We start from the raw sequence: 9,791 nt of genomic DNA on the forward strand, positions 1-9,791 counted from the left end.
CTTTGTGTTCTGTCACTATGAATCTGGACACAGAGAGTGAGGCTGTTGGCACACTGCAGAATTAATGCAGTTTGGCACTGCTTTATCTGTCCTATGGAGTCCTGGGATCTGTAGTCTGTTGTAGCAATATAGTTCTCTGAGAGAGAAGGCTCAATATCTCATGGAATTAAAAATTCTGGAATTCCATAGCACTGAGCTATGGCAGTTAGAACAGTGTCAAACTGCATTAATTCTGCATTGTAGATGCAGTCCTTGGCTCTTGGTCTGGAAGAGGTATGAGAATCATGGCGTTTGTTAACTGGCATCAAGCCAACTTTGACTTATGGTGATCTTGTGAATGAGAGACCTCCAAGATCCCTGGTCATCAACTGTCCCACTTACTGCCTTGCTTACATTTTGCAGACTCAGAGCTATGGCTTCCTTAATTTAATCAATCCAACTGTCAGTCTTCCTCTTTTTCCTTCTGCCTTCCATTTTACCAAGCATTTGTCTCTTCCAATGAGTCACATCATCTCATGATATATCATGAGGTATCATGACAACCTCAGTTTAATCATCTGCATGTCTAGGGATAGTATGTTTGATTTCATCTAAGATCCATTCCATGGGTAGTTTTAGCAGTCCATAGAACTGTTATCAGATGAGTTGATTTTCTCTCTGTCAGTTTTCTTCACTGTCCAGCTTTCACAACCGGACACAGAAATCGGAATCATGCAACTTTCTAGATACAGTTGAACTGAACCTCCAATGAACCCTAGTTCACACATCATTGTAAGGAATGGTCCAGCAACATAGGGAAGGCTGTATGATTCCCATCCATGTTCTGGAATTGAATTTACTTTCTATTCTTGCATCCAGTGCAAAGAAATTTCCCAACTTGCCAAAGAGCAAAGTGATGCTTTTAGAGAAGGAAACCCAGGCTCTTAGCTCCTAGTTAACACACTGGCTTTTGCCCTAGTCTTTTTCTCTTGCTGTAAATCTGGTAGTAGGTTAGCTGCTAAACATTACACGTTCTGACTTCATCTAGCCCAAATCAGATGCCCAAATAGGGAAGAAGGGTTGAGAGGCAGGAATCCATCTCAAGGGAGTGGAGAAAAGACTCATTTTTTTTAATGGTGTCCAGTTAATCAGTGGAAATTTTAAAGGTGCTTGGTAGGTATATTTCCAGGGAGACACTCATACATTTGAGACGGTGTTGAATAATTACACATTGAATTTAGTGCATATGGCATATAGAATCTGACTTCCTATCCTTCTTCAGCCTGCCAGTTTGAACTGAAACAGTGACATCTTGTGGTCGAAATAATGCCTAAATAATGAAATTGGTCTTTAAATATTAGTAGCATTTCAGTGAGAGATACCAAGGCTAGAGGACAGGATGAAAATTCGGAATGAACTAAATAGATTAGAAAGCTGGGACAAAGCTAACAAAATGAAATGTAATACGGAGAAATGTAAGGTACTGCACTTAGGGCGGAAAAATGAAATGCACAGATATAGATGGGGGACATCTGGCTGAACAAGACTACATGTGAAAGGGATCTAGGAGTCCTGGTAGACAACAAGTTGAACATGAGTCAACAGTGTGATACTGCAGCTAAAAAAAACCAATACAATTTTAGGCTGCATTAATAGAAGTATAGTGTCTAGATCAAGGAAAGCAATAGTGCCATTCTGTTCTGCTTTGGTCAGGCCTCACCTGAAATACTGCCCAGTTCTGGGCACCACAATTCAAAAAGGATGTAGAGAAGCTGAAGTGTGTCCAAAGAAGGGCCACCAAAATGGTGAAAGATCTGGAAACCATGCCCTATGAGGAAAGGGGAGCTGGGTATATTTAGCCTGGAGAAGAGAAGGTTAAGAGGTGATATGATAGCCCTGTTTAAATATTTGAAAGGATGTCATGTTGGGGAGGGAGCAAACTTGTTTTCTGCTGCTCCAGAGAACAGGACCCGGAACAATGGATGCAAGCTACAGGAAAAGATATTCCACCTCAACATTAGGAGTATTTTCTTGACAATAAGAACTGTTCCAACAGAGGAACACACTCCCTCAGAGAGAGGTGGAGTCTCCTTCCTTGGAGGTCTTTAAACAGAGGCTGGATGGCCATCTTTTGGGGATTCTTTGACTGGTTTCCTGCATAGCAGGGGGTTGGACTGGATGACTCTTGTGGTCTCTTCTAGTTCTATGATTCTTAAAGTTATTCTTGTTCAACAAGGAGTGGCCTGAAGTAATTTTACAGATAACAAATACTCTACCAAATGTATGGTAACAGCCGCTGAAGTCAATGAATTTGCGGCCCCAAATATAATTACTTGGGAGTAAGTCCTATTTAATTCAATGGGATATACAGTTAGCCTGGGGTAGGGACTTGCAATTTAAAAGAACAGTTGCAGTACAGTCAAAAACATACAAAAGTAATCAGCGGATCTTATTTTGTGGAGCAGACCTGTGATGGTATTTGTGTCACTAGTTGTAAGCCAGTTTGTGCGTTAATTACCAAAAGGTACCAGATGTCCTGTGTTCAGGATGGTGACTTTCAAGATTCACTAATGGTTTCATACACACCATGTCCTAGAAAATTACTTAAAGCCTTAAAAAATAAGTGATTTGGAGGGGGTAAAATTGTGTTTAATGGTATGATACAGATATATATGACTCTTGCAGAGGCTTGCTCTCCTAGGGATTTTCTGTATTTCTGTGAATTGTCATATTGAATGTTGTCCAAATGGACTTGTCAGATATTACTGTGAACTGTCATTGTGTTAATCTTGACCAAAGATGTAGTCCCATTATTTTTCTCCTCTGAATCTTTTTGCTGTCTTAAGAAATTCTGTTGAAGCTGTGAGACAAAACAACAATGGAGGATTCCTGTTCTGTGTGTGTCTTGTGCACACATGTAAGTTTTTCCATTGAAAAACTATTGACATCCATCCCCTGCTCTTACTGCAGTTGGACATGAGTAGGCACACATGCTAATCTTTTGTGTCTAGCAATGTTACAACAGAGACTTTGTTGAAGTCAGGGGTGTAAAACGAACACAGTTTTGCCTTAAAAACTATAAACATTTGTCAGCGCAGCCTGCACACCTGGTCATCCTGTGCTAGGCCACAAGATGATAGGGAAGAGTTATATTTAATGAAGGTGTTGGAAATTGAAGCCTTATTGTATAATCAAAGAGGCTAATCATATTTTGCTTGTGTTTTACAAGGCAGCAAGTGCTTTACTTGCAGGTATACCCCGTCATTGATTGACAAAAGAGGGAACAATGAGAGGAGGAATCTCAGCACCTTCTGAACATTGTATAATGTTGGTTAGGTGACCACTGCCTCTTCCCTCAATCAGAAAAAAGTATAGAGGCATACCCTCTGGCAAAGCACATTAGTGCCTGCATTGCTTGCTATGTATGTGTCTTGTGTAATTTCATATGGTAGTTCTTAAAACCTGAAAGTAAAGAGCATCCTAAAATGGCCAAGCTTTAACTGCCAACTGCTGGATTTTGTGCAAATAAAGGTGTCTCTTTAGGAGTCTCCTGTCACAATTTTGTTATATACTGTTGATATCCTGCTAATTTCTGAGGTTCAGCTTTAAGACAACACGATTTCTTAGATGACAAAACTGCCACAAAAACTAAGTTTGCTGGCCCTCCAAGGTTTTTGACTGCTGAAGCAAAAGGAGTTCCCATTCACAAATACTTGTATCACCACTTCATTTTCATGACACATTGTGGTAAAGAACTGAGTTTTGTTTCCATACAATACACTTAACCATCATCTGTGTCCTGCCCTTAAAGTTGGAATTTTTTGTTTTCCAGGGCCTTCTTTCATCTACCTTTTGAAAATCTGCTTATCAGGACAAACGTCCTTTGTGGGTCAAAGCTGGAATCAGTTCCACTAAAAGCTGTCACTTTTTGAAGTTTGTGGGAGGATTGGAGAAATTCTGTTTGTGCTCTGTATTGGTCGTTCTTAGGTAATGGGTATAGATTACACTGTGTACGGATATTATTAAATCAACAGGGTGCATAAATAAAGAGGTGGGATGGATAGTTTAATAGATCAGACTGTTTAGTAACTCCTACACCTAGCAAAATCTTATAGCCTGATAGTCTTGCCTTGGTGGCAGGAATGTGTTAATTGCCTTATTTCCCCGACATCTTGGCAAAGACAAGATGCAACCAGAATTGCACTGGTAGACAAGAGAGCTTCCTTTACTTGGTTTAGATACGTTGTGTTTCTTTTACATTTGCTTGTGGTTTATTATAGTCAAAACATATTATATTTGACTCAAGTATTAGTGTTGAGTAGCTAAGAATGCCACTGGCTTAATTATAAAGCACAACCTTCCCTTGGTACAGCTGAACTCAAAATTTGTTACTTATGGCTAGTCTACACATAAGTGTGAAAAGTTTTACACATTTGCATCAATACTCAATTGTCCTTCACTTTACTGCTGAAATTGCATCTATGTTTCCTCCCAGTGTCGAAAATGCGTAGCTATATGACTCCACCACGCAAAGTGGACAAATAGCCACAGTTTTGGATAATGTGTATCCTTGTGGAAACCCCAGCAAAAATGTGATTACGGTTTTTTTTTACAGAATTTGAGGGGTTCTCTCCACCCCCAAAACTTAAAATCCTCCAAATTGCATGTGGAGGGATTGCATTCTATTCAAATAGAATGAGGAGTATATAAACAGTGGCAGACAGGCTGCTTACATATGTTGATTTGTTATACATGCACACTTCTGTATTGAATTCCCCGTCTGCCTTGGCAGCAAATGGTAACTGTACACTGTCAAATTCCTAGTACGGATTCACCACAACGTAGTTCCAAATATATTTGCACCTCAATATCTCAGGGCTTTCACTGTAATTTCTAGCTGGGCAGCTAGTATCTCACCCATGAGTTTTATATAGCAAACTCCCCCCCCCCCCCCCGGCATTAAATTAGGTTTTGTTGTTGTTAGTATTGTTGTTGTTGTTTGTTGTTGGTTGTTATATGAAGAACTTCCTCAAACAAATGTCTATGTGAGTTTGTCTCTATGTATATTCACTTGTAATTACAAGCAAAAATTTTCTAGTCTTTAATAACCCTGCCTGGGTCAGGCCCCACCTAGAATAATTGTGTCCAGTTCTGGGCACCACAATCAGAAAGGAAAGTGAGAAAACGAGCGTGTCCAAAGGAGGGCGACAAAAATGGTGAAAGGTCTGGAAACCATGCCCTATAGGAACGACTTAGGGGAGCTGGGGATGTTTAGCTTGGAGAAAAGAAGGTTAAGAGTGATAGATACGCCCTGTTTAAATATTTGAAGGGATGTCATATTGAATGTGATCAAGCTTGTTTTCTGCTGCGTTCCCAGAGAACAGGCCCTGCCCGGACAATGGATGGCAAGCTACAGGAAAAGATTCCACCTGAACATTAGGAGGAACTTCCTGACAGTAGGGCTGTTTGACAGTGGAATGCACTCCCTCGGAGGGTGATAGTCCTCCTTGGAGGTCTTTAAACAGAGGCTGGATGGCCATCTGTCAGGGATGCTTTGATTTGGATTCCTGCATGGCAGGGGGTTGGACTGGATGGCCCTGTGGTCTCTCCATCTATGAATTCTATGACCCACTCCTCTTTAGCCAGTCTTAATCGTTTGCATCTTAGAGACTACTTTGTTCCTGGGACACTTGCTGATTGGAGTGTAGGGCACTGAGGAGTGATGGCTCTGGAAGCATGGATGTGGTGTCTGATAACCTGTTGATCCATGCCTTCAAAACTTCCCCTTTTCAGCAGGGAGAGAATGAACTGCCCCAAGAGTGATACCACAGAACCGAGTGGGGGAATCCCAATATTCACAGGGTGCACTGATAATATAGAGCAGGGATGGGCAACCCATGATCTACAGGCTACACATGGCCACCTGCCTGATTTTAAAGGCCTCACCTCCCTCCTCCCAAAATTAGTTAAAATGTCTAGAAACCTACCAGATAGGCACTAGTACACACCCAGCCTTGCATTCACCAGAAATAAGGTTCTTGGGGAAGAGAAGTTTCCTATAGATGTTTCCAGTTTGCATGTGTGTGTTACTGGATGGATTGGTTTTTTTGTTTTTTGGCTGCCATAGTATTCCAAAATTGCCCAACATTGTTCTGTAAGACCTTATTCTTAAAAGTTTGGTTTTCCACAGTTATTTTACAGCACAGGAATGGGATTAAGACCAGGATCCTAACAGTCATCATACCAGTGTTTGCAAGCAGTGTTCATAGAAACACAACAGCACTGTACTGTTTCTTTAATGTTGTGAGCCACCTTGAGTCCCAGTTTTGGGGAAAGGGTGGGATAGAAATAAATATAATAATAATAGCGGCAGGGGGGGGGGGGGGGGGGGGGGGGGTTACTGTGGTGATGGCAGGAATGGCATAGGAAGCCATCTCTGTCAAAAGAGAAAGCTACCCTTCTGTATCCTGAATGAGTGATATCTGTGTGAGATTACAGCTGTTGTGATTTCAGTTGACACCACAACATGCCAGGCTACCCGAGAGAAAAATGGTGTATAATAAATGACCATATGGAAGGAGGCATCACACTGGAAGTTGAAAAGCAGCTTTGGAAAGAATCATTTTTAAGCAGAGTAAGAGCTGGGAGAGATGAAGGGAAGCTTTCCCAGCCAGCATTTCACTGTACATTCCTGCCTTTGCTTTTAGGTATAGAGAGGGAAAACCAGGTAGGGGAGACATTGAGGGGGGATGAGAGGGGAGAAGGGTTAATCATTCTATCTCAGCACAAAAGAGTCCTGAAACTCACATTTATTTTTCATTGGCGGCCAAGCCTTTTTAAAAACCAGTATTATGCATTTTGTGTCATTTTGCCTCTGGATTATAAAGGTTTACATGAAAACAGGAAATTCCTAATCATCAAGGGAACACAAGTAACTTCTTGTTTCTGTATCCTTGGTGAAAATATTAAATTTTAATTAAAAGAATTATTTCTTCCTCATCTTATGCTGAGCATTCTTTGAGCGTTCTGACGAAAAGGAGATGCAACATTCATCAGATGCATGTGACTGCAACTGAAGGGCTTATCTCTCTCTGTCCTAGGGTTACCTTGGATACACCGATGAACAGGAAATATATGCCTGATGCAGACTTCAACTCCTGGACACCGTTAGATTTTATCGCTGAGTGAGTAAACATAAGCTGCTCAGTGACTGCTGCTTTTGTTATTGCTATTTGTATCCCAGTTGTTTGCATCTTGAAAATCTGTTTCATGCCCATTGGTTCATATCCTCAGTGAATGAAATCACACAACTTTTTGTGCAGTGAAAGTGGTTGCTAACTGGTGTTGGCACTAACGGCTGGTAGTTGTGTGAACAACTGGAAAACAAGTTGGCTCAAAAAGGCTATTTTGGCATCTGCCCAGCTAACATAATAATGTTATGTGCTAATAAAGAGTAGCAGCTCATGAACAGGACTAGAGGGACATTTCACCCCAAAATGGTGGGTAGAGGTGACCATTCTGCTTTGTTTACAGCTGCTCGTGCTACAACATGTCTGCCATTATCGTATGCAATCATTGTGTGTATGTGCATGGACTCTTATGTAATAGTGTGTTTCTGTGTATAGAAAAAGATTACACAGCCTGTGGGAATGCCTCTCAGAAAGGACCAGGCCATTTTCTACTTCATTAGACTAGAACTATTATGACTAGAGTGCATTTAGTAACAAGCTGAGGCTTTCTAAAACTATCTGCAGTGTCTTACCTCAGTGGAAGTATGTTGACAGTTTTGCATTTTGAAACATTGATGTGGGATTTTGGCCTATGTCTCAGACTTTCAGAGTTTTTACATGTTATTTGTTTTTATGGCAGCTTGAAACTTGGAGGCCTGGAATTTATTCATTTAAAAATGGTTGTTTTTTTTAACAGAACTTTTTATGACTGGGTCACTGGAAAAGACCGTCCAAGTTCTGGGAGCCTCATCCAGGTGGTTACAACAGGAGGAAAAACTCATCTTACAGCTGCCAATCTCTGAAGTAGAAGTTATAATTTGTGTGAACGACGGTGAAGTCATTGAGATGTGAAATGTATGTGTTGTTTGTGTGGTCATCTTATGTTTCTTCCAATAAGATGATCTTATTTGTGGAGCAAGACCTGTGATGGTATTTGTGTCACTAGTTGTAAGCCAGTTGTGCTTAATTACCAAAAGGTACCAAATGTCCTGTGTTCAGGATGGTGACTTTCAAGATTCACTAATGGTTTCATACAGCACCATGTCCTAGAAAATTACTTAAAGCCTTAAAAAATAAGTGATTTGGAGGGGGTAAAATTGTGTTTAATGGTATGATACAGATATATATGACTCTTGCAGAAGGCTTGCTCTCCTAGGGATTTTCTGTATTTCTGTGAATTGTCATATTGAATGTTGTCCAAATGGACTTGTCAGATATTACTGTGAACTGTCATTGTGTTAATCTTGACCAAAGATGTAGTCCCATTATTTTTCTCCTCTGAATCTTTTTTGCTGTCTTAAGAAATTCTGTTGAAGCTGTGAGACAAAACAACAATGGAGGATTTCCTGTTCTGTGTGTGTCTTGTGCACACATGTAAGTTTTTCCATTGAGAAACTATTGACATCCATCCCCTGCTCTTAACTGCAGTTGGACATGAGTAAGCACACATGCTAATCTTTTGTGTTTCTAGCAACATGTACAACAGAGATCTTTGTTGAAGTCAGGGGTGTAAAACGAACACAGTTTTGCCTTAAAAACTATAAAACATTTGTCAGCGCAGCCTGCACACCTGGTCATTCTGTGCTAGGCCACAGTGATGATGAGGAAGAGTTATATTTAATGAAGGTGTTGGAAATTGAAGCCTTATTGTATAATCAAAGAGGCCTAATCATATTTTTGCTTGTGTTTTACAAGGCAGCAAGTGCTTTACTTGCAGGTATACCCCGTCATTGATTGACAAAAGAGGGAACAATGAGAGGAGGAATCTCAGCACCTTCTGAACATTGTATAATTTTGGTTAGGTGACCACTGCCTCTTCCCTCAATCAGAAAAAAGTATAGAGGCATACCCTCTGGCAAAGCACATTATTGCCTGCATTGCTTGCTATGTATGTTTCTTGTGTAATTTCATATGGTAGTTCTTAAAACCTGAAAGTAAAGAGCATCCTAAAATGGCCAAGCTTTTACTGCCAACTGCTGGATTTTGTGCTAAATAAAGGTGTCTCTTTAGGAGTCTCCTGTCATCAATTTTGTTATATACTGTTGAATATCCTGCTAATTTCTTGTAGGTTCAGCTTTAAGACAACACGATTTCTTAGATGACAAAACTGCCACAAAAACTAAGTTGCTGGCCCTCCAAGGTTTTGACTGCTGAAGCAAAAGGAGTTCCCATTCACAAATACTTGTATCACCACTTCATTTTCATGACACATTGTGGTAAAGAACTGAGTTTGTTTCCATACAATACACTTAACCATCATCTGTGTCCTGCCCTTAAAGTTGGAATTTGTTTGTTTTCCAGGGCCTTCTTTCATCTACCTTTTGAAAATCTGCTTATCAGGACAAACGTCCTTTGTGTGGTCAAAGCTGGAATCAGTTCCACTAAAAGCTTCACTTTTTGAAGTTTGGGAGGATTGAGAAATTCTGTTTGTGCTCTGTATTGGGTCTGTTCTTAGGTAATGGGTATAGATTACACTGTTACGGATATTATTAAATCAACATGTGCATAAAATAAAGAGGTGGGATTGGAATAGTTTAGTAGATCAGACTTTTAGTAACTCCTACACCTAGCAAAATCTTATAG

At 40.3% G+C, this 9,791-nt stretch overlaps 1 protein-coding gene across 1 annotated transcript in view; it reads left to right on the forward strand.

Annotated features, from left to right (window-relative positions):
* The window catches only part of QDPR (quinoid dihydropteridine reductase), a 47,350-nt gene extending 38,130 nt beyond the window's left edge, over window positions 1–9,220 (forward strand). The window contains exons 6-7 of the mRNA XM_042469781.1: window positions 7,080–7,163; window positions 7,906–9,220. Coding sequence (XP_042325715.1) covers window positions 7,080–7,163; window positions 7,906–8,011 — 190 coding nt within the window. The 3' untranslated portion in view covers window positions 8,012–9,220. The remainder of the gene's footprint in view (window positions 1–7,079; window positions 7,164–7,905) is intronic.
* The last annotated feature ends 571 nt before the right edge of the window (window positions 9,221–9,791 follow it).

Source organism: Sceloporus undulatus, chromosome 5, assembly GCF_019175285.1.
Source record: "Sceloporus undulatus isolate JIND9_A2432 ecotype Alabama chromosome 5, SceUnd_v1.1, whole genome shotgun sequence".
Lineage (NCBI taxonomy): Eukaryota > Metazoa > Chordata > Lepidosauria > Squamata > Phrynosomatidae > Sceloporus > Sceloporus undulatus.